This window comes from Dipodomys spectabilis, unplaced genomic scaffold (genome assembly GCF_019054845.1).
Source record: "Dipodomys spectabilis isolate Male_0828 unplaced genomic scaffold, ASM1905484v1 ptg000422l, whole genome shotgun sequence".
Lineage (NCBI taxonomy): Eukaryota > Metazoa > Chordata > Mammalia > Rodentia > Heteromyidae > Dipodomys > Dipodomys spectabilis.
In genome coordinates, this window is record NW_024871099.1 from 3,915,506 (window position 1) to 3,943,463 (window position 27,958).

Here is a 27,958-nt window from a genome sequence, read left to right on the forward strand (position 1 = left end):
ATCCCCCCCCCCCGCCTTTTTTTTTCTCTTTTGAGATACCATCTTACTTGGTAGCCTCAGCTGGCCTTGAACTTTTTAATCCCTCTGCCTCCTGAAAGCTGGGAAGTGCTACTATGCCCAGCTAACAGACTTTTACATCCTGCAAAAGGACTTGCCTGACTCCTATTGTACTTCCCAGGATAATAGAGAAGCATCAATGCTAGCAAGGGCTCGAATGTGCTTTGGGGAACTATGATGGCTTTCATTAGTCAAATCTTAATGATGAAGCAAATTCTGACTAGACTCAGACATGGCAATTTCATCTCTTGGACTCCAGCATTAGTGATAGAAGATGCATTGGGCAAGATGTTATGGTATGTGTTCAATCCTAATTATGTAAAACATCAATTAAAAAATGCATCACTAGGGCTGGGAAGGTGGCTCAGTGGTAGAGCGCTTGCCTTGCATGCCTGAGGCCCTGGGTTCGATTCCTCAGCACCACATAAGCAAAAAGAAAAAAGCCAGAAGTGGTGCTGAGGCTCAAGTGGTAGAGCGCTAGCCATGAGCTGAAGAGCTGAGGGACAGCGCCCAGGTCTAGAGTTCAGGCCTCACAACTGGACATACACACACACACACACACACACACACACACACACACACACAAAATTGCATCATTAGTATATACTATATCACAGATCATTAAGTGTCCATGGCTAGCTGAGCACTGGTGGCTCATGCCTGCCATTCTAGCTACTCAGGAGGTTGGAATCTGAGGATCAAGGTTCAAAGCTGGCCGGAGGAAGGAAAATCCATGAGACTCTTATCTCCAGTGAACCACCAGAGAAAGCCAGAATTGGAGCTGTGGCTCAAATGGTAGGGCACTAGCCTTGAGCAAAAAAGCTCAGGGGACAGTGCACAGGCCCTGAGTTCAAGCCCCAGAATGGAAAGCACTCTCTCTCTCTCTCTCTCTCTCCTCTCTCTCTCTCTCTCTCTCTCTCTCTCTCTCTCTCTCTCACACACACACACACACACACAGAGGAAAAAAAAAATTTTTAATCCCTGTTCATCATAGGCTCCCACTTCCCTTCCTCTTTTCTTTTTCTAGTTGGCTATAGTTTGTGTTATATTCAATATGGGTGAATATATACATATAAATTAAAACTTAAAAGTTGAGTATAAAGCGCAGTTTTAGGAGGCAGCGCGATTAGTATTGGTATTCATGATTTCACATATCTTCTTCCCTACTAGATGAAGTTTCTAAGATTTGCAAGGTACATGTCAAGGACGGGGTGTATAAATGGATTTTTATTTATTCACAACTCCAAGACTAATTGCTTCCTTTTGCCTCCAGGCCACGATTGGTTTTAATATGACACTTCAAAAATATTCATAGAACTACTGAGATGCTAAATGTCATTGTTTAAGAGACAACACTCGCTTGGATACCATTGACCCTGAAGACGGATGTTCTAGTTGATTTTCAATCCGTACATTTTTTTTTTCTTAAAAAAGAGTATCACTTGATACCAGCTGTATTTAAAAAAAAAAAAAAAAGGGACAATTTAATCAAAACAAGTGCAGGCCATTGTAAAGGACCTTTACTTCCTTAATGCTGCAGAAGTCTTTGTTTTTCTAGTCCTGAATCCTTTTTGTTATTAAAGAGCTGAACTTTATACATGTTATTTTAAAAAAGGGTACATCTGGGCCATCATTTATTCTCAAGTGTTTGAAAAAGTTCTTAGTTAAATGTCAAGTACATACATGGAAAGATTTAGACATGGACTACAATGGACTTTTTTAGGTATGTGCCAGCCCTGAGACTTGAACGCAGGGCCTGGGTGCTGTCTCTGAGCTTTTCCACTCAAGGCTAGCTCTCTCCTACTTCGAGACACAGCTCCACTTCCAGTTTTTAAGTGGTTCATTTGAGATAAGAATTTCACAGGGACTTTTCTGCCCAGGCTGGCTTTGAACTGCTGTCCTTAAGATCTCAGCCTCCTGAGGAGCGAGGATGACAGGTGTGAGCCACCAGTGCCCAGCTTTACTATATTATTTTTTGTGGGTTGGCATCTTCAGTGGTGTGTGTGTGTGTGAGAGAGAGAGAGAGAGAGAGTTTCTAGGTACCGCAGAGTATCGGTTGGCTGGAAACTAGAATCTGCTGGGTTCCACAGCTCGGCGAGCGGCTAGACAGCCTGGGGCCCTTGCTATACAGTTCCCTGACCTACTTCTGCAAGGGTCCCTTTTTCTTTTTCTTTTTTTTTTTTTTAGGAGTTAAAAAAATCCATAAATTAAGGAAATTAACCGTTGGGGGGCCTGCGGCATCTTTGTAAGCTATTTAAATCTATAAATTTACAACATCTTCTGCATATATCAAGTAATTGAACTAAACTGAAGGAATGTAACTTTAATGAGGGGGGGGAAGCAACCATGGGTTGTTAGAGATCTAAAAAAAATTATACACAAATAATATATATTTAAATATATTTTATGAAATGGAAACATAGGTTTTTATTGTGGGGTTTGTGGGGGTTTTTGTTTATGTCGGTCCTCGGGCTTGAACTCAGGGCCCGGGCACTCTCTTTGAGCTCTTTTGCTCAAGGATAGCGCTCTACCACTTTGAGCCACAGCTCCACTTCTGGTTTTCAGGTGGTTCATTGGAGATAGAGTCTCATGGTCTTTAATGGGCTGACTTTGAACCTGGATCCTCAGATCTCAGCCTCCTGAGTGGCAAGGATTACTGCTGTGAGCCACTAGCAGCTGGTATGCTTTGGGGTTTTTTTTGTCTTGTGGAGCAGAGCAAAAAAATGGAGGAAAGGTGGACAAATACAGTCAAAGTGCTCAATATACACTATGTAAAAACTGATCCAGGCGGGGCTAGGAATGTGGCTTAGTGGTAGAGCGCTTGCCTAGTATGCATGAGGTCCTGGGTTCAATTTCTGGGTACCACATAAACAAACTAATTAATTTAAAAAAACTGATCCATGCAACTTGTGCCCTGGGACAGGAGGGGAAAACCGAGAGAAAGCAAAGGAAGGGGTGATGGTCCTAAAAGAAATGACTCCTGAGGCTGGGAAGGTCGCTATTGGTAGAGTGGAAGGTCCTGGGTTCGATTCTTCAGCACCACATAAGCAGAAAAAGCCAGAAGTGGCATTGTGGCTCAAGTGGTCAGGAGCTCACATTTGTAATCCCCACTACGCAGGAGGCTGAGATCTGAGATCTGAAGTTCAGAACCAACCCATGCAGGAATGCCAGTGAGACTCTTGTCTCCAGTTAACCATCCAAAAGCTGGAAGTGGAGCTGTGGCTCAAGTTGTAGAGTGCTAGCTTTGACTGAAAAAGTTCAGAGACAGCACCTAGGCCCTGGGTTCAAGACCCAGGACTGACACCAAAGGCAAAAAAAAAAAAAAGAGAGAATTATACACATTACCTGACCCATAAAATGCTAACCCCTCATACAACACCTTAATACTTAATAAAACAATAATAATATAAAAACATATAAATGGGTATGTTATGTAAAATAAACAAGACATATAAATACATATATTTTAAAAATACAAACAAAGTAAGTTACATAATAACATATAAATAGTAAATTATAAAACAAATATGTTAAAATATACACATAAATTATATGCAGTATAAAAATAAATTATAAGGTCTGGGAATGTGGCTCCGTGGTAGAGTACTTGCCTAGCATGCATGATGCCCTGAGTTCGATTCCTCAGTACCACATTCATAGAACAAGCCAGAAGTGATACGGTAGCTCAAGTGGTAGCATGCTAGCCGTGAGCAAAAGAAGCTCAGCGACAGTGCTCAGGCCCTGAGATCAAGCCCCAGGACTGGCAAAGATAAATAAATAAACAAATAAATAATATATATGTAAAAAAGGAACTCCTCCATAAGTAAATGTCAAAACTATATAAATACATAGTAAATATAGCATATAAAAGATAAATTAATAACCAATCAACTCATCCATAAATAAATATTAAAATATATAAATAAGCTAGGTGCTGGTGATTCATGCCTGTAAATCCTAGCTACTCAGGAGGCTGAGATCTGAGGATTGTGGTTCAAAGCCAGACTGGGCAGGAAAGCCCAGGAGACTCTTATCTCCAATAAACCACCAGAAAACTGGAAATGGAGCTGTGGCTCAAAGTAGTAGAGGGCCAGCCTTTAGTGATAAGGGCTCAGGGACAGGGCATAGGCCCTGAGTTCAAGCCCCAGGACACACTACATACATAATAAATGATATAAGATATATAAATAATAATTAACCAACCAACTCTCCCATAAATACTATATTAAACGTATAAACACATAATAAATTATATAAAATATAAGTAAGCAATAAATAAACAACTCCTTCCGCTTAGAAGAAAAAGTTGCTGCTTATTCCCAAGTAGGAAACTCACAGGGTTGGGAAGGTGGCTTAGTGGTACAGTGCTTGCCTAGCATGCAAGAAACCCTGGGTTCGAATCCTCAGTATCACATACACAGAAAAAGCCGGAAGTGGCTCAAGTGGTAGAAGGCTAGCCTTGAGCAAAAGAAGCTCAGGGACAGCGTCCAGGACCTGAGTTCAAACCCCAGGACTGGCAAAGAAAAAAAGAAAAGAAAACCAAAACCAGCACAGTGATGCTGCTGCTTCCTCCCCTCCCCCTCCCGTCAATCATCCAGGCCCCCACGGCCGGCAGGTCCCCCCCATTCCCCCCCATCACCACCCCCAGCTGACCCTACCCCCACCCCACTTGCTCCAGGCGGGTCCCCAAGATCGCCCCCACCGGGCCTGGCCCCCGGGACGGGCGCGGGGAGCGCGAGGCCCGAGCCGCCGCCGAGTCCGTGCGCTCCGGGCCGGCGCTCCGCCTCGCGTGCGGCCTGGACCTGGCTTCCCGGGAACGGCGGGGCGGGGGGTGCGTCGGCGCCCTCCGCCGACAAGGACGAGGAAGAGGAGGACGGAGGAGGAAGGAGGGAGAGAGAAGCGGAGGAAGAAAGAGCAGCCAGGCAGAGGAGATGGGGGGGCAAAAAGAGAGGGCGCCGGCCCCCGACCCCTGCCCCCGGGTGTGCGCAGCCGTCACGCTCCCCCAGGGGCATCGGGGGTGCGTGCGGGGACGGGGGGTGTGGGGGGCTCCCCGGGCGCCCCCCGGGCGGGGGCCGCGCGCAGCCCGGGTTCTCCCCGCCGTCCCCCCCCCAGTCTGGCCCGCGGCTCGGGGCCTCGGCGGCGCCGGCCCCGCCGCGCCCTCCCCGCACCCCCCTCCCCGCACCCCGGGGCCCCGCGGCCCGGTGAGAACGCGCCCCGCTCCCCGCCTGACTTTGATTTCGGGAGCTGAACATTTACGTCCGGCCGCCAGCGCCCCGGGGTGGGGGTGAGGGCTCCCCGGGGCGCTGCCCGCCCCTCCTCCACGCCGGGTCCCCGGGCCCGGGGGAGGCCGGGGCGCCGCGTGGCCGGCCCGTGTGCGGGGGGGGGGAGGAGGGAGGGCGATGGCCCGGGGCGAGGGAGGGGGGGACGGCGCGGCCCCGCCACGGCGCGGATCCCGGCGCGCGTCCTCTGCCCCGCGGCCCGGAGCCCGGAGTCGCCGCCCCGCCCGCCCGCCCGGCCAGCCCGCTTCCCCCGCCGCCGCCGCCGCCGCCGCGCGCGGTCGATCCCGCCCGGGGATCGCTCGGCCTCCGCGTTCCCGTCACCCCCAAAATGCCCAGAGTGAGGAGGGGCCTGGGGGTCCCGGGGCCGCCGGGGTGTGTGGGGGTCCTGTGAGGGGGGAGGGGAGGCGGCGGCGGGGAGGGAGGAGGCGGGGAGGGGAGGCCCCGGCGCGCGGTGCGCCGCGAGGGGCCGCGCGGAGCGGGGACCGGGGCGGGAGGGGGGTGGGGGGAGGGCTGGGGGCGAGAGAGAGAGAGAGAGAGAAGAGCGAGAGAGAGGGAGAGAGCGAAAGAGGGAGAGCGAGCGAGAGCGAGCGAGAGGGAAAGTAACTCCCGGACGCGGGCTCGGCGCGGCGCGGGGCCCCAGGCCCGGCGGCTGCGGGGCGCGGCGGGCGGGGGGTCGTGGGGGGGCGGGCGGGGTCGTGGGGGGGGGCCGCCTGCACCCCCACCTGTGCCGGATCCGCCGCCGGCTGGCCCCGGCTCCGAGGTAAGCCCCCCGCGCCGGGCGATCGCCGGCCCGGCGCCGCGCACTCCACCCCTCCCCTCTCGTCCCCCCGAAGTGTGTCTGCCGATACCCCCCGCTTCCCCCCCAAAAAAGTCGTGGGGTCACCAGGTCTCGACCTGGGGTGCAGGGGGGCAGCGCCGGCTGCTTTTGTCCCCGCGCTGGGCGTGTGGAGAGGGCTGCGGGAGGGAGGGGGTGCGCCCAGCACAAAGGCCTGGCGCGAATAAGGGGCTGGGGGGGGGGGTGGAGACGGATTTCCCACGTGGGTTGGTCTTGACCGCGGGTGGACCCCCCTCCCTTTCCCACGTGGGAGGGGTCCCGGGAGCTGGCCTGCCCCCTTTGCCGGGGGTGTCTGTCTGTCTGCAGTCTGTCTGTCCGTCTGAGTCTGGGTCCGTGGCATTCTTGAACCCAGTACTGTGGGCCAAGTACCTTGCAGAGCTGGGCGAGTTTACTGGGTTAGGCATGTGTTCAAAGCAGTGTGTGGGGGGGGGGGATCGTAGAAAGGGGGTGCACTGGGCCCATCTTTGGGGCTCCCAGATGAGAGAAAGAAAAAGGAGGGAAAAAAGTCTCTAATGGGACAGAGGGGTGTCCTCTTAATGCCCACCCCGGTGGGTTGGTTTTTTAGGGGTGTATGTGGGGGGCACCCCATCTCCGTTTGGTAGATCTTGAGGCTGCACCCCAAATCCCCCTCTTCTTTTGCAGTAGCGCCTGTCCATCCTCCAGAAGCCCCCTCTTCTCCCCCCCCTTCCCCACTGCCTGCAAGTTTTCACTGTTATCTTAAACGTGCATGAAGGAATTTTATTGCACCGAGTGAATAACAGCATTAGTTTCAATTAATTTTTTTTTAATCCCGGCAACAATAAACTTTGAGAACAAAAGCGCTTTTTTTTTTTAACGTCCTTAATTAGGCTAGCTTCCCATCTGTGGTCTCAGTGTCTGCCTCCCTGATTTAACTTTGTCCCCGCCCCCTCCCTCTGAACTCCCCCTCTTTTTCCTTCTCTTCCCCACCTCCCTTTCCAAGGGCCGGGCCAGACTCTTGGGGTGCCATGGTCACCCCTCTCCCCAACCTCCCTGTGGCTGCTGGGCCTGGCTGAAGCCCGGCCAGGTGGTGGGGGCTCCTGACTCCGGGCTTCTGCGCCTTCTCCAAGCCCCCCTAACTCCCTGGCATTTTCTGCCCTTGAGGACAGGGCCCCGCCGGCCATGGAGGAGAAGAGCTGAAACTTTGCAAGGCGCCTTCTGTTTACCTTTTATGGCAGAAAAAAAAAAATTAAAAATAACAGCTTAGCAAAAGAAACCACTTCACCAAGAAAACGATTTTCAACGAAATCGTCTCCAAGCTGCCAGCGCCTTGCAACTCAGCCGGGTTTCATCACCCCCGGAGAGCTGAACAACTGCAAGCACAATGGGACACAAAGTCATTTTGTGTGCAAATGAGCAATGGTTGTCTGCTCACTTCCTTCTTGCTATGGAAGGGCAGGATGGGTGCAAGAACCCGGAGATCTCTCCCCTGCCACTGCTTGGAGCCAGAGGGTCAATCCTGGGCCAGGTTCAGGTTGCAAACCCTCAGGCAGGCGTGCTCTCCCTCTCCCTCTCCCTCTCTCTCTCTCTCTCTTTCCCTCTCTCTCTCTCTCTCTCTCTCCCCCCCCCTTCTCCCCCTCTCTCTTTCAGTTGTATCTCACTAAGGCCTGGGCAACAGGCTGAGCCTCAGGAGGGTGGGCAGGCACTGGGTCTGGGTCTTGATGGGATACACCCGGTCAGTGGAATGCACTCTTTATAATCATCCATTTTTCTGCTTCTGATTCTAGCTGTGGTCTGGAGGAGAGGATCGTTCCCCAGCACAGATGCGTTGGTGGTTTGGTGAGGGAGCTTTGGAGATTCGGGTCAAGGCATAAGGCCTGGGGGCTTCTAATGGTGAGTTTGCCATGGATCTCAGGTTATGTTTCGGGGTTTGTGTGCTTTCTTGGGCAGCTGAGGTCAGCTTCTAAAGGACCCATTTATCCTCGGTGGGTCTTCCCTGAGGACTTATTCATTCCTCCAGTCTGTTTTGGTGTCTCAGAACTTCCTTGAGATAAATGACCTGATTTGTTTCCTTTCTTCCTACTGTCCTTCCTACCTTCTTTCTTTCTTTCCTTCCTTCCTTCCTTCCTGCCTTCCTTCCTTCCTTCCTTCCTTTCTTTCTTTCCTTGCTTTGTTTCTTGAATTTCTTTTTATTTTTGGTTGGTGCTGGGCTTGAACTCTGGACCTGGACACTGTCCCTCAGCTTTTTTACACTCTAACACTTGAGCCACAGCTCCAATTCTGGTGGGGTTTTTTGTTTTGTTTTTTGTTTGGGGTTTTTTTTGTGTGTGTGTTTTGGTGGTAAATTGGCTATAAGAGTCTCACAGACTTTCATGCCCAAGCTGGCTCTGAACCTTGATCATCAGATCTCAGTCTCCTGAGTAGCTAAGATGACAAGGCATGAGCCACTGATGCCCGGCTCCTCCCTTCCTTCCTTCCTGCCTGCCTGCCTGCCTGCCTGCCTGCCTGCCTGCCTTCCTTCCTTCCTTCCTTCCTTCCTTCCTTCCTTCCTTCCTTCCTTCCTTCTTTCCTTCTTTCCCTCCCTCCCTCCTCTCCCCTTTCTTTCTTTCATCTGAGAATCTGAAGCCAGGCTGGACCAGGAAAAAAACCCATGGGACACTTTATCTCCAATTAAACATCAAAAAAAGCTGAGAGTGGAGTTGTGGCTCAAGTAATAGAGCAGAGGGCTCTGAGTTCAAGCCCCAGTACTCCTCCTTTATAAAGAAAAAGAAAAGAAGAAAGAAAGAAAAAGAAAATAGGCTATTACCCTTCACCTCTCCAGACAGTATCAGGAACTTTTTGTTTCGGCCACTCTGAAAGAAGCATAAGAGAATAAGTGCCCTGCCTTCACATTTGTCAGATTTGAAACTCACTCGACCTAGTGTATATTTTAAAATGGGATGTTGAGTTTCAACATGTTGAGCCAGAGTATAAAAAGGGAGGAAAAAACAACAACAACAAAAAGTCTTTTGGGGTCCTCATGATACCATTTAGTTTCTAAGAGTTAAACTTGTGGGGAAGAAATCTGGACTGGGTTTGTGGAAGTTGTTTCTGTCTGTCTGTCTGTCTGTCTGTCCGTTTGTCCATCTGTCTCCTGGAGCCAGCCTCAACTCAGTGGCAGGGATGACCAAAAGATACCATAGCTACCATTCTTCATCTCTCCCTCCTGCATGGAGGGGGAAGGTGGTCCTGGGAGTGACTGTCTATATTGAGGGGTGCTCTTTATTTCTGGTAGCCATGACTGCCCCAGTCCCCTCCCCTCTGTAGCTCTGGGCAAGGGAGACAGAGTCTTATTTGCTGATGGTTGTTGTCTGGCCAGCTCCCTAATTTTAGCCTGAGGTGGGGGGAGGAGGTTGTGCGTGATCCTGGGGTGGGGGTGGGGGTCTGGAATAGATTAGGCACAGACACCATCCTCCTCGGGGTAGGGGGGTGTGGGGGTATGGGGGTCTGTAGAGAAGCTGAGAGGTGCAGATCAGGCCAACAAAAAAGATTTTTCTCTGCTCTTGGCCGCCATTGGAGAAGAGTTCGCTTCACAAATGATTTGCTTTCTGCTGCCCTGGGCACCCCAGCTTACAGAGGGTTGGGGAGTACAGCACAGGGGGCGGGGGGAATCCTTCCTGAGCTTCTGGCTATAAGATTTGCTGTTTGGTACAAGAGGAGACATGCTTGGTAATATGGCTTTAAACCAAGAAAAAAAAAACATGTATGCACCAGGAAAATCAGATTTGTGCTACAGCATTTTGGGGCAGATAGAATCTCGAGCATATGTTTCAGTATTGCCATTAGTTGAATTCACAGCCTTGGAGCTGCCCAGAAAACACATGTGTGCACACGCACGTGTGTGTGTGTGTGTGTGTGTGAGAGAGAGAGAGAGATTTATTCTATGCCCTAGAGGCCTGTTTCAGGGGTGTCACAGGCAGGAATCTTGGCAAGACAGGTGAAATCTGGGAGGGCTTCCTGGTGTACAAAAGATCCCAGAGAGCATGCTGAAGGTCATGATTGCTAGCATCTCTGATTCGAGAGACCCAGCAGCACCCACAATGATTGAATAGTAAACCTTCTGTGTCTTTGTCATTATTTCCCACAGATACCCTGGGCCGGGATGGAAGTCTAAATAAATGCCTCACCGGAAAGAGCGGACGAGCGAGTCCTCAAATCACAGTCACGGCCGGGCCGGCACTGTGGTGAGCTTAGTCCTGCAGGATGGGCTGGGGTCGGCTGCTCTTTGCTGGAAGTCCTACTTATTGGCTGGCCTTCGTCTGTCTTTTTTTCACCTTTCACTCAAGCTTTTTCGCTCAAGGCTGGTGCTCTATCACTTGAACCACATCCCCACTTGCAGTTTTTTACTGGTTCATGGGAAAGGACTCCTGAACTGAGACCCTCAATTCTCTTAGCCTGAGTGGCTTGGATTACAGGCATGAGCCACCAGCACCAGGCTTGATCATGCATTTTTTCTTTTTCTTCTTCTTTTTTTTTTTTTGGAACCCAAAAGGGAAAAAAAAAATTGCTCTTAATTTGATGTGAAATTTACTACATGTATAAAACTCACTGCCTCAGGAGCTTGAGGAAGTCACTAATTTAGAGGTGTCTCGTTACTGAGACAAACTTGCAAACACACACACACACACACACACAAACCCTGAATCCCAATTCACAAATTGGTGATTCGTTCGTCAGGGGATATTTCACATGTAACACATAAGCCCGCGACCTTTAATTAGAATTTTGCAGTTTGTTTTATGCCCCTAGAGGCTGACACCTTGAAAAAAAATTCTTTTTCCTTGATTTCTAATTGCTAATAAGCATTTTTCTTTCTTTCTTTCTTTCTTTTCTTCCCTCCCTCCTCCCCACAACCCCCTCTGGTACTTTAAAGAAAATGATGCAAATACACTTAATTACAGCGGTGGCCCGTAATTTGTCAGCTGAATATATGATTAGGCAGAGGCAGAAGGGATCTGATGAGATCTGTGATCACACTTAACAATAAAGGAGATGCAGGGCTCGATCTTTGGGAAATTATGGTTTTGGTTTGGGTTTTGTTGGTCATGGGGCTTGAACTTGGAGCCTGGGCGCTGTTCCTGAGCTCTTTTTCACTCAAGGCTAGCGCTCTACCACTTTGAGCCACAGCTCTATTTGCAGGGTTCTTCTGGTGGGTTAGTTGGAGAATAGAGTTTCACAGACTTTCCTGTCCAGACTGGCTTCCTACTGTGATCCTTAGATCTCAGCCTCCTGAGCAGCTGGGGCGACAGGCGTGAGCCTCGGCAGTCTGGCTGGAAATCCTGTTTTGTGTTTTCCAGGAGGAAGGAAATATGTCCCGATTGTCACTCACCCGGTCCCCCGTGTCTCCTTTGGCTGCCCAAGGGATCCCGTTACCAGCTCAGCTCACCAAGTCCAATGCCCCTGTCCACATCGACGTGGGTGGCCATATGTACACCAGCAGCCTGGCCACTCTTACCAAGTACCCTGACTCCAGGTAAGACCTGAATACTGAGACTTGATGTTCCACCATGCTGACCTTAGTTCTGTGATCCAAAGCTCCTCTTTCTTCCTTCTTTCTTTCTTTTTGGGTTCATCCTGGGGCTTGAACTGGGCATTGTCCTAAGCTTTTGTTTCCAAGGCTAGCATTCTACCACTTGGAGCCACAGCTCCACTCCTAGCTTTTGGGTGGTTCATTGGAGCTAAGAGTCTCACAGACTTTCCTGCCTTGGCTGGGCTTTGAACCACAATCCTCCAGATCTCAGCCTCCTCAGTAGCTAGGGTGATAGGCGTGAGCCACTGGTGCCCAACTTTGTTCTGAGATTTTAGGGGGGTGGGGGGCAAAGGCTGAGCATATCCCCACCTGGGAGCAAGTGCCTTCCTCCCACACTGGGCCATCCTGAGGGTGGCACCAAGGCTGACTTTTGCCCCTCCCAGGGGTAGATCTGGTTTCTGATGGTACCAAGGCAGGGCTGATGGAGGTAGAGGGTCTCTGAGCTCCTAGAGGTGATCTGGTGTGGAGCCCCCACAGCAAGGCAGCCCCCTCTCTCCGCGGACTGTGGAGGGCTGAGCGATGCTGGGATTATGACATCTGTTGTCTGTTGCTTGTTTGCATTTGGGTTTTTTTTGGGGGGGGGGGTTGTTTGTTTTTTGTGCTGTGTGGAGCTTGAACTCGGGATCATTCAGGATCACTGTCCTTTAGCTTTGTTCACTCAAGGCTGGTATTGTACCACTTAAGTCACCCCTCTACTTTCTAACTTTTTTTGCTGGTTCGTGGGAGATAAGAATCTCCACTGACTTTTCCTTATCCTGGCTGGCTTTGAACTGTGATCCTCAGATCTCAGCCTCCTAAGGAGCTAGGATTACAGGCATGAACCACCACCACCTCCTGTCTATAACATCTATTTTATACATTTAAGGAGTTAGCCAGGTGTCAGTTGCTCTCACCAACAATCCTAGCTCCTCAGGAGGCTGAGATCTGAGGATCCCGGTTCAAAGCCAACCCTGGCAGGAAAGTCCATGAGACTCTTATCTCCAAGTAATCACCAGAAAATGGGACGTGGCACTGTGGCTCAAGTGGTAGAGCGCTAGCCTTGAGTTGATGAGCTCAGAAACAGCAACCAGGCCCAGAGTTCATGCCCCATGACTGACCAAAAATATAACAATTAAAAATAAAAATAAGGAGTTATGCTCCCCAGATACCCAGAAATTATCGCTGGGGAGCTTCCTTGGGGGTGCCTGTCACTGCGATGTGGTTGCAGGGCATAGCTGATCTTAGTGTGTGCAGGTATCTGCTTTTGGGGAGACCTGTAAGGGCCAGATAGGACCCTCCCAGGAAGAGAATGGCAGAGGTGGACACGTCTGGTCCAGATTTTGGGGTCTGGATAATGGTTGAGGCTTTTATTTCTTCAGCACAGCAGAGATTAGATGAGGAGCTGTTATAAGCCTGTTAGCATCTTGTATTGTCTGGGATGCACAATGAATTCTGCTTGTTTCATTTGTTTTTGCCTTCTGTGGCATTCCCAAGTTGAGTGAGATAGGTCTTCCTTTAAAATCAGTTGATGATGTTTGTGGGGGGAAATTATTTGTTTTTGTTTTTTGGTCCAGTTGTGGGGCCTGAACTCTGGGCCTGGCCGCTGTCCCTCAGCTCTTCAGCTTAAGGATAGCGCTCTACCACTTGAGCCACAGCGCCACTTCTGGCTTTTTTCTTTTTGCTTATGTGGTGCTGAGGAATGGAACCCAGGGCCTCATGCATGCAAGGCAAGCGCTCTACCACTGAGCCACCTTCCCAGCACCCTGTGGGGGAAAATTATAAAATCTATGTCTCAAGCCCCCTTGGAAAAAAAATGACAGCCCAGGCTTGAGGGAGGAGGAGAAGAACCTTGTCCGTGTGTGTGAGTGTGAGTGTGAGTGTGTGTGTGTGTGTGTGTGTGTGTGTGTGTGTGTGTGTGTGTGTGGTGTTTGTAAGGGACAGTCCTGGGGCTTGAACTAAGGGCCTATACAGCTGTCCCTTAGCTTTTTCCACTCCAGGCTGGTGCTCTACCACTTGAGCCACACCTTCACTTCTGCCTTTTTTGCTGGTTCATTGGAGATACAAGTCTCACGGACTTTCCTGCCTGGTCTGGCTTAGAACCTGGATTCTCAGATCTTAGCCTGCTTCTGAGTAGCTAAGGATGACCAGGCCTGAGCCACTGGCACCTGGCTTTGTTCTTGTCTTGGCTGTGGCAGCAGGGAGCTGGGGAGGGAGGGGCAGTCTTTCTCCTCCCCTAAGGCTTTGCTTTGCATGGGGTGCTCTCAGGAAGGGGCACCTAGGACCCTGTAGCCTCATGATCTAGCCCGGGGCTCTCCTCAGGCAGGCCCTGAGGGGCTGGAGGTTGCATTCTTTCCCCAGGCTGGGGCTTAGAACGAATCTGTCATTCTGCCTGGATGACTTCTGCTTAACCACTCCCCAAGCCTGCAGCCTTGCCTGGAGGCCAGCAGCCGGCCTGACTGGAGGACAATGAGGACACAGTGGGTCAGCTGGGGCCTGAGAAGTAGCTCACAAAGTTGGGCTAGAAAGACCCTTGTGTCCTTTCATTAAGGATATTTAATTTTTGTTGGTGGTGGTAGTGGTCATGGGGCTTGAACTCTGGGCCTAGGCACTGTCCCTGAGCTCTTCAGCTCTAGGCTAGCCTTCTGCTGAGCAACTGCTCCACTTCCAGTTTTCTAGTGGTTAATTGGAGATAAGAGTCTCACAGACTTTCCTTCCTGGGCTGGCTTTGAACTGAGATTCTCAGATCTCAGTCTCCTGAGTAGGTAGAATGACAGGCATGAGCCACTGGCACCTGGCTCAGATATTTAAAAATTTTAAGTGTGTGTGTGTGTGTGTGTGTGTGTGTGTGTGTGTGTGTGTGTGTGTGTGTGTGTGTATGCTGGTACTGGGCTTAAATTCAGGGCCTGGGTATTGACCCTTAGCTTTTTCACCCAAGGTTGGCACTTGACTATTTAAACCACAGCTCTACTTCTGGCTTTTTATCCCCCCTCCACTGCTAATTGGGAGTAAGAGTCTCAGACTTTCCTGCTTGGAATAGCATCAAATCATCATCCCCAGATCTCAAGCCTTGTGAGTAGCTAGGATTATAGGCCTGAGCCTACAATTCCTTTTTTGGTTTCTTGTTTATTGAACCATTCTGGAAAAAGAAGATGAGCCCTTCAACCCAGTGTCACCAGTGATCACGTGGAGATGGATGGGAGAATCACGTATGCTGAGTCACTGTCCTGCCCTGGGTAGCAGGGTGAAACCCAAATCCACCTCCCAAACCATGCCTGGATCTCTGGCTCCTGGCCCCAGGTGCCCTGGGCCTGCGGCCTCTTTTGATCCATAGCAGCCATAGACTCTGATTCTAGGTGGCTGGGCACACGGGCCGCCGCGGCTGCTCCTGTCCTGTCTGGTGACATCTTTCAGCCACTGCCATTGCAACCCCATACCTGGCAACCATCCTGGCCAAGGAAAACAACAAATGAAGATGACTAGAAGAGTCTCGAGGCATTAACAACTTGCACCTGAAATAGCCAGGAAATTGGAGCTGTTGGCTTTGAAAACAATAGTAATAAAAATTAAAGAAGCAATAGAGGAAAAGAAGGTTAAGAGGACACCGCATCTCCCTTTGTCTACCAGATACTTTTTCTGTCCCTAAGGGAGTGGGCTGCCAATGTGTGAATTGTCATTCTATGCAAGACTTTGGAAGGTGTTTCTATACACCCACAGGCTTCCCTCAGTGGATGGCCTGGGGTTGGTTTCCTGAGAGACAGATGGAGTCTCCAATAAGAATCCAGGTCACCGAAGGAACTGGATCTTAAGACCCTGCAATTGGCTGCGAGTTCTTTCATGATAAGAGACTGAATCCTCCCTCTACCTGCTCATATCCATGAACAGACTCAGACACAAAGGATGATGAACTTTTTTTGTTGTTGTTGTCCTATGCAGAAGTATTCCTGGACAGATACTAAACCATGGAAAGATCTAGAACCAACCTACCCTGCAGGAAGGCAGGTTGAAAACTTCATTAGGTGTTTGTGTATTTGTTGTGCCTTACGGTCCTGAACACAGGGCTTGGTACTCTCTAGCCTGGCTCAAGGCTAGCGCTCTTTTCACCTGAGCCACATCTCTGCTTCTGGCTTTTTGGTGGTTCCTGGGAGATAAGAGTCTCACAGACTTTTCCTGTCCAGAATGACTTTTGAACCTCGATCTTTAGATCTCAGCCTCCTGAGCTGTTGGGATTATAGGAATGAACCACCAGTGCCTGGGCAGGTTGAAAACTTTGGATCAATAAGTCAACCTAGATAAAACTAGCCAGCCCTGGAATGTGGGTGAACTGGGAGCATTGTAACCCAACAGGATGCCCCGGAACCACAGCCAGCCCTGACGTCAGAGGGGTTTGGTGCTCTGCCAGGCCAGGCACCGTGTTTGCAGCACAGCACATTGGAGCTCAGCCAGCCAAAGTAGGGAGAGTTCCCAGGAAAGCTGGGGTGGTGGCCCCCACCTCTTTTTGCTAGTGCGTAATGTGAGCCTCTCACCTGTCTCCAACTGCACCCCATAACACCTGGCCGCCGTGTTCAATTATGGTCTCCCTAGGGGTATCTGGGTGGCCCTCATCATTGTGACAATTGAATGTCCAAGTTGTGCTAGCCCAGTCCCTGGGTGCTTTTCCAGCAGGACTTTGTGTCCCCAAGCCTAGGGATGGGGTGTCAGTGGGCTCCATGGTATTGAGGCCCCTGAGGGTTTGTATCTGGGCAGCTCCAGGTCTGATTGCAAAAGTTTGGGCCTCCATACCACTTCCTGTGGGCTCTGACCTGCTAGTACCCATTCACGATGCCATCTTGGCCTTTGTGTGTGTGTGTGTGCCAGTCCTGGGCACTGTCTCTGACTTTCTTTTACCCAAGGCTAGTGCTCTACTACTTTAGCCACAGTGCCACTTCTGGGTTTTTGGTAGCTCAGTGGAGATAAGAGTCTCAGACTTTCCTGCCCAGGCTGGCTTCAAATTCTATCCTCAGATCTCAGCCTCCTGAGTAGTTAGGATGACAGGCACGAGCCACCTGCATGCGGCTGGTTTGGCCTTTCCTCTTTTGTTTTTCTGTCATTCCTGGGGCTTGAACTTGGGGCCTTGGCCCTGTCCCTGAGCTTTTGTGCTCTAGGTTAGTGCTGTCCCTTCAAGCCACAGCTCTACTTCCAGCTTTCTGGTGGTTCATTGGAGATAAGAGTCTCACAGACTTTCCTGCCTGGGCTGGCTTTGAATCACAACACAACCCTCAGATTTCAGCCTCCTGGGGAGCTAGAATGATAGACGTGGGCCACCCAGAGTCGACCATGTGACCCTGGGCAAGTCAACTGAATTTACCTTGTCTGGTGTTCTTTCCCCCCACCTCCTTTTGATCCAGGAACTGAATTCGAACTTGGCACCTACCCTTGTTGCTCAGTGGCTAGCATTCTACCAAGCCACACCTCCAACACCTGCCTGGTGCTCCAGACATGGGTGGGGTAAAGAACATGGGTGTCCCCAGTGATTGTCTTGGTTGCTTTACATGTCCACCAGATGTGTGGCTTTTAACTTTGGTGTCCAGTGGCTGGTGGGATGCTTTGTGGGTGGATCGCTCTGTGACCCACTACTTTTTTTTTTTTTTTTTTGGTCCGGTCGTGGGGCCTGAACTCTGGGCCTGGGCGCTGTCCCTCAGCTCTTCAGCTCAAGGCTAGCGCTCTACCACTTGAGCCACAGCACCACTCTGGCTTTTTTCTTTTTGCTTATGTGGTGCTGAGGAATCGAACCCAGGGCCTCAGGCATGCAAGGCAAGCGCTCTACCACTGAGCCACCTTCCCAGCCCGACCCACTACTTTTTATCTGTTCCCTTCCCCCCTTTTTTTGTTTTGTTTGTCATAGGGCTTGAACTCAGGACCTGAGCTGCTTTTGCTCAAGGCTAGCACTCTACCACTTGAACCATAGCTCTACTTCTAGCATTTTGGTGATTAATTGAAGATGTTAAGTCTCATAAACTTTCCTGCCCAGGTTAGCTTCAAACCTGGTTCTTTCTCTTTCTCTCTCCCTCTCCCCTCCCCCCCACCTCCCCCACCCCTGACTCCCCATGCTACTACTGGGACTTGAACTCAGTTTTCTCACCATGACCTGGCTTTTTCACTCAAGGCTGACACTCTACCATTTGAACCTCAGCTCCACTTCTAGCTTTTTCCTGGTTAACTGGAGATCTCAGATTTGTCTGCCTGGGCTGGCTTGGAACCTTGATTTCTCAGATCCCAGTCTCCTGAGTAGCTAGGATGACAGGCGTGAGCCACCACCAGCGCCTGGCTATATGTGTCTTGCTGTAAATTTCCAGGCCTATATTGTACCAGTAGTCTGGCATGGGAGGCGGGGAGTGCATTCCTCTCTGGTTGTGGCTTATGAGCATCGGTTGAATTAGTGGCATGTGCCATGGCTGTCCCAGTGACACATGGAATGGAAACCTGACTGCTCTAGGTATATGCAGGTAGCCATCAGGCTTGGTACAGTCCCTAAGTTCTCCCTCCTTGCTTCTGCAAGCAGGGTGGGCCTTAAGGAAGGGGTGAGGGGGGCCCAGCAGGTGGATACCATCCTTCCTTCCCACAAATCACCTGGCCTGTCTTTCCACAGAATAAGCCGTCTCTTCAATGGCACAGAACCCATCGTCCTAGACAGTTTGAAGCAACATTATTTCATTGATCGGGATGGGGAAATTTTCCGCTACATCCTGAGTTTCCTGCGGACGTCCAAATTACTGCTACCCGATGACTTTAAGGTAGGTCTATAGGCGATGCCCGCCCCACCCCCTGCCCCATGTGGACATATTACACTGGGGACTCCGTGACTTAAATAAATGGACCCATGGTTGTCATGGCAACTGTAAAAAAAAAGTGAAATGAAGCCCAGGGCTGAATCCATTGTTTTTGTTTTTGTAATTTTGCTTTTCGCACATTTTTAGTATATGTATCAGGGTATAACAACAATTAAGCTTACCCAGGTGAATGTGAGTTGTATTTGAGGACTGCTAGGTACTAGGAGTTACCAGCAGTTAAGATAAATGGGTGGCAATGTATAGAGGAGGGGCCTTGAGATACTGGGGTGTCTCTCCACACTGCCCTGAACCTGCTCAGGTTGCTCTGGTTCCTTTCATTCTACATTACAGGTCCCTGAAATGATGGGAGGATGAAAACTTAGATCTGAGCTAGTCTATCTTCTAAGTGTGCACACATATATACATGCATGCGCCAGTCCTGGGGCTTGAACTCAGGGCCTGGACACTGTCCCTAAGTTTTTGTGCTCAAAGCTAGCACTCTACCACTTGAGCCACAGCTCTACTTCCAGCTATTTTTTTGGTTAGTGCATTGGAGATAATAGTCTCATGGACTTGCCTACCCATGCTAGCTTCGAACCATGATCCTTAGATCTCAGCTTCCTGACTAGCTAGGATGTGAGGTGTGAGACACTGGTGCCCAGCCAGTCTGACCTAGAGCATCATGGACCTTTTTCCTAGGTCACATTTGAGCTTAAAAAAAAGCAATGCAAAAGGAAACCATAGGCCCTGCCTGTGGTGCTTATAACCTAGTGGGGAGATACATGTGAACCTGAATTCCATAATTCTATGGAATTCAGAAAAAACAGAGTGTGGCCAAGCATGGTGGCTCACACCTGTTATCCTGCTACTCAGGAGACTGGGATCTGAGAATGAGAGTTTGAAACCAGCCTGGACTGGAAGGTCCATGAAATTCTTCATCTTTAATTAACTACCAAAAAAATCCCCCAAAACAAATCAAAAGTGGCTCAGTGGTAGAGTGCTAGCCTTGCATGCATGAGAACCTGGGTTTAATTCCTCAGCACCACATAAGCAGAAAAAGCCGGAAGTGGTGCTGTGGCTCAAGTGGTAGAGCACTAGCCTTGAGCGTAATTGCTGAGGGACAGCGCCCAGGCCCAGAGTTCAGGCCCCACAACTGACCAAAAGAAGAAAAAAAAAGAAACAAAGATAGAGGGTGGTGGATTGGGCAGGAGGGATTATTTCTAGAGCCCATGGACCAGGATGGAGATAGGAGATGGAGGTAGGCAGAGACTTATTCTTAGGAAGAAGCTGCAAATGGCTGTTGGTGGGGATTGAGTCCTAAATTGGTGGGTGGAGATCCAGATACGGAATAGGCTGGAGTTGGGTGTGAAGCCCTGTTCCTTTTGTAGACAACTTGGTGAGGGCATGGCAGGAGTCCTTCAGAGTGTTGAGGAAACAAAAGATGTATTAAAAGATGGTGAGCGCTGGTGTCTCATGCCTGTCATCCTAGCTAGCTACTCAGGGCGCTGAGATCTGAGGATCACAGGTTCAAAGCCAGCCTGGGCAGGAAAGACCAGGAGACTCCCATGTCCAGTTAACCATCAAAAAGCTGGAAGTGGAGCTATGGCTTAAGTGGGTAGAGCACTAGCCTTGAGCAAAAAGAATCTCAGGGATAGTGAGTTCAAGCCCCAGGACAGGCACAGGAAAAAAGAAAAAAACTCTGGAGATGGTGCAAGCCTGGAAAGCAGAGGGCTGGGCTGGAACACAGAGGAGTCTGCAGGGAGGCAGGAAGTGTGTCTGACCAATGGCAGATGTAAAGATGAGGGGCCAGGACTCAACCTCCTTTGGGACAGTTCCAAAGGTTGTGTGCATCTTGGCCTTTCTGCCAGGGGTCCTCAGGCTTGCTAGCCAGACCAATGCACTGAGCCCCAATGGTTGCTGGGGACCCAGGCCACCGGGGCTGGTGTAGAAGCCTGTGTTTGATTGGAGCGCATGTCACCATCTCAGGGACAGATCGTGTGAGCTTGCCCTGTCAGGGAGTAGGCTGCCTGGTACACAGTGGGTTTTGCTGCCTAGACACTTCATCCGGCTCTCTGCCGAGGCAGGGCCCACCGGCCACTCGGCAAAGCTTGTCCCTCTCAGTCCTCCCTCTACTTATCTGAGCTAACCTGGACACTGTCCCTTAGCTTTTCCACTCAAGGCTGGTGGTGCTCTACCACTGTGAGCCACAGCTCCACTTCCAGCTTTTTGAGTGGGTCATTGGAGATTACTCTGTTGGATTTCACCCACCTGGGCTGGTTTAGAATTGTGATCCTCAGATCTCAGCCTCCTGAATTGCTAGCATTACAGGCGTGAGCCACCGGTACCCAGCTTCACTTTTTCACTCAAGGCTGGTTCTCTACCACTTGAGCCACAACTCTACTTCCAGCTTTTTTGGTGGTTGATTGGAGATAGGAGTCTCACAGACTTTCCTGCCTGAGCTGGCTTTGAACCATGATCCTCAAATCTCAGCCTCCTAAGTAGCTAGGATAACAGGTGTGAGCCACCAGCACCAGGCTCATAGCCATTTTATTTTATTTTATTTATTATCATTATTATTTTGTCAGTCGTGGGGCTTGAACCTGGGGCCTGGGCACTGTCTCTGAACGCTTTTGCTCAAGGCTAACATCCTACCACTTGAGCCACAGTGCTGCTTCCAACATTTTTGGTGGTTCATTGGAGATAAGAATCTCACAGACTTTCCTGCCCAGGCTGGCTTTGAGCTGTGATCCTCAGCTCTCAGCCTCTTGAGTAGCTAGGATTAACAGGAGTGAGCCACCAGCGCCAGGCTCATAGCCATTTTATAGAGGGGGAAACTGAGACTCATAGAGGTCTCCTGGCTAGTAGATTGGTGAGGTTGAAAATCTAGCCCATCCAGGTGTGTCCCAAGAGGAACCTTTTACCCCAGGGCTGGAAGGAGGGCAGGCGTGATGGGAACTGTTCCCATCCTGGCATCTTCTGTGGGTGAAGTTCTAGAAGGCCAGCAGGTCCCTGAGTTTAGGCATAGCCTCTACCTCTCCAGTCTGGTTTCCTAGGCCTCTCCACGCTTCTCTTTGCCTCGAATGCAAGCTGGATGGAAAAGCCAGAGAGGGAATCATAAGGCGCAGGTGCACACCAGCCCACAGCTAGACTCCTGATGCATACGTTTCCTGTGCTCCTTTGAGCTTTTTTTTTGCTCCTCTGTACAATGGGTACAAACACCCAAGTCCACACTGTGCCAAAGATGGCAATTCTCACAGAGGCAGGGAGATGACGTCCCCTGGGTTTGGATTGACAGATCGAATGTTCGCCCCTCTCCCCCTTCCCCTCCTCCTCCTCCAACCCTGTGCCATGGACCCCACATCCACAGGACTTCAACCTGCTGTATGAGGAAGCTCGCTTTTACCAGCTGCAGCCCATGGTGCGGGAGCTGGAGCGCTGGCAGCAGGAGCAGGAGCAGCGGCGCCGCAGCCGGGCGTGTGACTGTCTTGTGGTGCGCGTCACCCCAGACCTGGGGGAGCGCATCGCGCTCAGTGGAGAGAAGGCCCTCATCGAGGAAGTCTTTCCTGAGACAGGAGATGTCATGTGTAATTCCGTCAACGCCGGCTGGAACCAGGACCCCACGCACGTCATCCGATTCCCACTCAACGGCTACTGCAGGCTCAACTCGGTGCAGGTGAGCCCCTCCTTGCAGGACACCTAGGGTCTCCCCTCCTCCTCCCTCCAACCCCAGCCCTCTCCACTTCTTAAGAAGCCTGAGGGTGGCAAAGCTAGACTCTAAGAGGCACAGTCCCTGAAAGCCAAAAGCCCTCCAGTACTGTCTTACAGAAAAAGCAACAATGTGTCCATGCATAATTTATGCCCCTGCTCATAATTAAATGATAACACCTAAGGGGTTAGACTTAAAAAAAAATTGATCTGTACTTCCCCCCTCCAAAAAAAAAAAAAGGTTCTGTTTTAAAAAAAATAAAATGGCCCAGAGTATTTTCAAACCAAGTGTGCTTCATTAGGTACCTACAGTCTGACTTTGGATTTATTTAATGGAAGTCAGGCACTACAGCTACTCAGGAGGCTAAGATCTTAGGATCGTGGTAAAAAGCCAGCCTGGGTCTAAAAGTTCATCAGACTTTTTTTTTTTTTTTTTGTCGGTCATGGAGCTGAACTCTGGGTCAAGGCACTGTCCCTCAGCTCTTCAGCTCAAGGCTAGCGCTCTACCACTTGAGCCACAGCGCCAGTTCCAGCTTTTTCTGTTTATATGGTGCTGAGGAATTAAACCCAGGGCCTCATTCATGCAAGGCAAAGCACTCTACCACTGAGCCACCTTCCCAGCCCCAGTCTATCAGACTTTTATCTCCAGTTTACCAGCACCCCCCCCACCAGCAAAAAAAAAAAAAGGCTGGGAATGTGGCTTAGTGGTAGAGTACTTGCCTAGCATGCATGAAGCCCTGTGTTTGACTCCTCAGGACCGCATATAGCACATAAACAGAAAAAGCCAGAAGTGTGCTGGGCGCCGGTGGCTCACGCCTGTAATCCTAGCTACTCAGGAGGCTGAGATCTGAGGATCATGGATAAAGTCAGCCCAGTCAGGAAAGACCGTGAGACTCCTATCTCCAGTAAACCACTAGAAAACTGGAAGTGGCGCTGTAGCTCAAGTGGTAGAGCGCTCACCTTTTGCTGAGGAGCTGAGGGACAGCGCCCAGGCCCAGAGTTCAAGCCCCATGACCAAAGAAAAAAGAAAAAGCCAGAAGTGGCGGCTTTATGGCTCAAATGGTAGAATGCTTTCAGGCCTTCAGTTCAAGCCCCAGGACTGGCCAAAAAAAAAAGCTGATATGGATCAAGTGCCTGCCTTGAGTGAAAAGCTAAGGAACAGTGACCAAGTGCTGAGTTCAAGCCCCAGTACCAACACAAAGAGAGGAGGGGACTGGGAGGAAGGAAAGGAAAAGGAGACAGAACAGAGGTCGAGTCTCCTTCCAAAACCTGCTGACCTGCCCTCCTCCCCTGACCACACCCCATAGCTGCCCAAAAGGTTTCTGTGCAGGCCAGATATGTCTAAGTCTTGAGAAGCCCAAACACTTGGGATTGGAGGCGTGGCTCAGTAGGTGGAGCTCTGTCCAATAAGCAAAAGTGGACTTTGGTACTGAGTTCAAGTCCAGGACTAGGGGGAAAAAAGGAAGCCCAAATAAGAGTTGGGGGTGGGGAGCTGGGCACTGGTGGCGCACACCTATAATCTTAGCTACTCAGAAAGCTGAAATCTGATGATCGCAGTTCAAAGCCAGCCTGGGCAGGAAATTCCTTCTCTCCAATTAACCACCAGAAAACTAGCGCTGTGGCTCAAGTGGTAGAGCGCTCACCTTGAGCTGAAGAGCTGAGGGACAGCGCCCAGGCCCAGAGTTCAGGCCTGTTCCATCATCCCTTTTTTTTCCCTGAGCCAGACATTCCACAGGCTGTGAGTCTGAACTTGCCCAGTTCAAGACCCAGGTGTCAAACACAGGACTCGGACCCTCCCCTCCCTCCCAGAGCCCAGATCTCAGAGGACCTGGAGGCTTGTGAAGACTCCCACCCTGAGGGGATTCCCCTCCTTTCTCTCACCCCTCAACTGCTGATCCCTCAAGGCTCAAACCACCTGGGTCTCCCTGCTTAGGGAAGCAGGTGGCTGCCCAGAGGCTGATGGGGGGGTTGAGGGGAGGGTGGAGCAGGACAAACTATTATTATGGGTAGGAGGCTGGGAGATGCTCTGGGCTATGTGTGGTCCTGAAGGCAGCAGGGAGAGACCTCTACCGGGTCTGGTGAAGTTGAGGGCTCTTTCCCCCTCCACCGCCCAAGGGCTTAGCTGCTGTCCTTACTGTTGTGGAACCCAGCTGGGGGAATAGCCGGGACCTTTAAGGACCATAAAAGACCTATGAGATTATCTGATACCTGGCCGGAGAGATTTTTTTTTTTAATAGACTCCTCATGGCCCATCTGCTATATTGGTAATTATTTTTTGTTTGTGTACTGGGGCTTGAATTCAGAGCCTGGGCACTGAGCATTTTGTATTCAAGGCTGGTGCTCTACCACTTGAGCCAAAGCTCCACTTTGGGCTTTTGGGTGATTAATTAGAGATAAGAATCTCCCCAGGCTGACTTTGAACCTTCCCAGACCTCAGCCTCCTGAGTAACTAGGATCATGGGCATGAGCCACAGCTGTGTGTAGATAATTTTGTATGGCCCAAGAATTGTTATAAATATCCAAATGGCCCTTGGCAGGAGACAAAAAAAATGGTTCCCCATCTCTGCCCTAGACTGAAATCTTCCCAAGAGACTGCAGCTTGCCCAAGCCAGGCTAGGCCAATTTGTTTTGTGCTAGACTAAGACTTGAACTCAGGGCCTAGGCACTTTCCGAGCTTCTTTTGCTCAAGGCTAGCACTCTACCACTTGAGACACAGCTACACTTCCAGCTTTTTTAGTGTATGTAGTACTCAGGAAACGAACCCAGGGCTTCATGCATGCTAGGCAAGCACTCTACCACTAAGCCACATTCCCAGCCTCTGGCTTTTCTGATGATTCATTGGAGGTGAGTGTCATGGATTTTTCTGTCCAGGCTAGCTTTGAACCCCAGTTCTTGGATTGCAGCCTCTTGAGTAGCCGGGAGTATAGATATGCATCACATGGGCTCAGCCCAGGCCAACTCTTGAAGCTGGACATTGCTGACCCCCCCCCCCATTTTATTCCCTCCCCTCTCTGCAGGTCCTGGAAAGGCTGTTCCAGAAGGGGTTCAGCGTGGCCGCATCCTGTGGGGGTGGTGTGGATTCCTCGCAGTTCAGCGAGTATGTACTATGCCGAGAGGATCGACCCCCACACCCCATCTCCACTGCTGTCAGGATAAAGCAGGAGCCTCTGGACTAGGCCCTGTATTGGTGCCCACCTGACACCCCCCCCCAACCTTAGCCCTGGGGGAATCAATGACCCCCCCACGCCCCCAGGGACCTGGAAACAGTGCCGGGGAGTCCCGCAGTCCGGCCTCTGCACCCTTAGCAGTGGGCATGAGACTGAAGGTAGGGGCTGGAATGTCTCCTGCCAGGCCTGGAGAGCAGCAGGTGTAGTCATCATCATCGTCGTCGTCGTGGTGACAACAGAATGGGATGCTGGCCCCGAGGCACACTCACTGAAGGACTGAGCATGTCACCCAGAGAAGCTGTAGCTGGAACTCTGGCTGGCAGCTCCTGCCCTCCCAGCATCCTCTGAGGCTGGAGGACCACCGAGGCATCCACCCCTCCCCCCTCCAGCCCATCCGGAGCAGCTATTTATCCCTCTTCACACACACACACACACACACACACACACACACACACTGGTGGATGGACTCTGGCATTGGAGTTAGCTTATTTTTCTACAATATTTAAAACTGAGGCGAATGTCACTGCACAGGTCAGTGAGGTCGCCCACACACCAACACTGCTTCGCTTGGTGCTGGGTTCTCTCCCATCAAACCTATCGGCAAGGCCGATATGGTGGCTGAGCTGCTGGGCGCTGGAGCCCCTGTTCCTGCGGGGCTCGGGCTCTGGGGACTGATGTGAAGAGGACATGGCTGGGGAGAATGAGGCAGGGCAGTTGAGGGAGGGGGAATGAGAGATCTGCTGGATCTCTCCCCATCTGAGACTTGGACCTTTGCCATCACCCAGGACTCAGGTGACAACACACACAAAGGGAGTCCCCTAACCTCCTCCTGTTCCAGGGGCTCCCATACCCATCTGAGTTCACACACATTTCGGCCCTTGGCAAAGTCTTCCTCCACATCTGAGCCGGCACAGGGCTATACTTTTACCTCAGGAATGGGAACACCCCTATACACACACACACACCCCAATTATGAAGGGGCCCAGGTGTCAGTAGCATTCTCTGGGTCCCCAACTCAGGGAGCTACCTCCAGCTCCAATTTGTTTTTCCCCACAACAAGCACCACTTGGAGTTCCCATTAAACTTGAGCCTGCCGGCAAGATCTCACATCCAGGCTGTCCCAGTGCTCTTGTAACCCTGGGGGTGGGGGGTGGGGTTTCCAATGAGTACTGACCCTGAGGGGCGGGAGAGGGCAGGATGTCCCCACAGATCTGCTGCTTCTCAGATGGCATGCCCAGGCATGGGCACCCCACCTCCCTACTTCCAGCCTTGTCCCATTTTTCTGTGCACTGCTCCTGAGTTAGAGGAACTGTCAAGAATCAGTGGGTGGGGTACCCCCCCCCACCTCGCTGGCACCATTCCGTGTATAATGCCTGTAGACTTGTATATGATACCCCCCCTTTAATATTGTAAAGATGATGTATAATTGTGAGTTTCGTGTCCACATTCCATTCTCTGTTGATGCCATAAATTGATGCCAGAAAGCAAAAGACTGAAACTCCTCTGTCTCCTGGACAGAAAGCTATGGCCACATTCCCACACTTGGAATTCTGCAGGAAAAGTCAGGATAGGGGAGTAGAGGCTTTCTTAGTCCCTTCTTTTCAAATCCAGGGACAACACTGCCACTGGTAGATAGGAGGGCCGGCTCCGGAACTTGGCATTTTTTATTATATTTGGGTATTTCTTGGCTGTTGATTCCAGATGCAAACAAAAAGGGGAAGTTAATGTATCTGGGGACTTGGTTGGTTGGTTTGTTCTGTGCTGATACTAGAGCTTGAACTCGGGGCCTCAAGCTCTTTTTTTGACTCAAGGCTGGTCCTCTACCACTTGAGCCATGCCTCCACTTCCAGGCTTTTTTCTGGATTATTGGAGACAAGAGTCCCATGGACTTTTCTGCCCAGGCTGAATCTCAGTCCTCAGATCTCAGCCTCCTGAGTAGCTAGAATGACAGGCTTGAACCTCTGGCACCCAGTTAGGGGAGCTTTGGAACTCAGTCTAAAATGGTGGGGATTTCCTGTCTTGCTGGCTTTTGGTTAGAATTGGTGCTCTCTAAAACCCCACAGATCACTGCCATAGTTTAAGCCAGCAAAGGGACATGCCAGCTACACATCATCTATGTAAAGACAAGGTTACAGTCCTAGCTGGCACGAGTGGCTCACGCCTGTAATTCAAGCTACTCAGAAGGCTAAGATCTAGAAAGTAGTACTCATCTCCAATAAGCTACAATACACACACACACACAAGCCAGAAGTGGGAGCTGTGGCCCAAGTGGTGAAACAAGCCTTGAGCAAAAGCAGCTCAGGGGCAATGCCCAGGCCCTGAGTTCAAATACCAGGACTGCACCAAAAAGAAAAAAAAAAATTACAGTCCTGTCCCTTCGTAGAGAAAAGGGGTCTGGATCTGTCACATAGGATGCCAGTATGTGTGTGTGTGTGTGTGTGTGTGTGTGTGTGTGTGTGTGTGTGTGTGTGTGTTATCCACTAGCTTTTTCCCTCAAGTCTGGTGCTCTACCACCTGAGCCATAGTGCCGCTTCTAGCTTTTTGCTGGCTAATTGGAGATAAAGGATCTCTCAAGAGTTGTCTACTCTGGGATCAGGCTTCAA

At 50.7% G+C, this 27,958-nt stretch overlaps 1 protein-coding gene across 1 annotated transcript; it reads left to right on the plus strand.

Moving 5' to 3' along the window:
* The first annotated feature begins 6,028 nt into the window (after positions 1-6,028).
* Positions 6,029-26,787, plus strand: Kctd15 (potassium channel tetramerization domain containing 15). Its single transcript, XM_042667945.1, has 7 exons — positions 6,029-6,096; positions 7,917-8,022; positions 10,256-10,352; positions 11,466-11,641; positions 18,303-18,447; positions 21,851-22,156; positions 25,206-26,787. The coding sequence occupies exons 3-7, from the start codon at positions 10,287-10,289 to the stop codon at positions 25,362-25,364; spliced, it is 852 nt and encodes a 283-aa protein (XP_042523879.1). The 5' UTR covers positions 6,029-6,096; positions 7,917-8,022; positions 10,256-10,286; the 3' UTR covers positions 25,365-26,787.
* Positions 26,788-27,958: the final 1,171 nt, after the last annotated feature.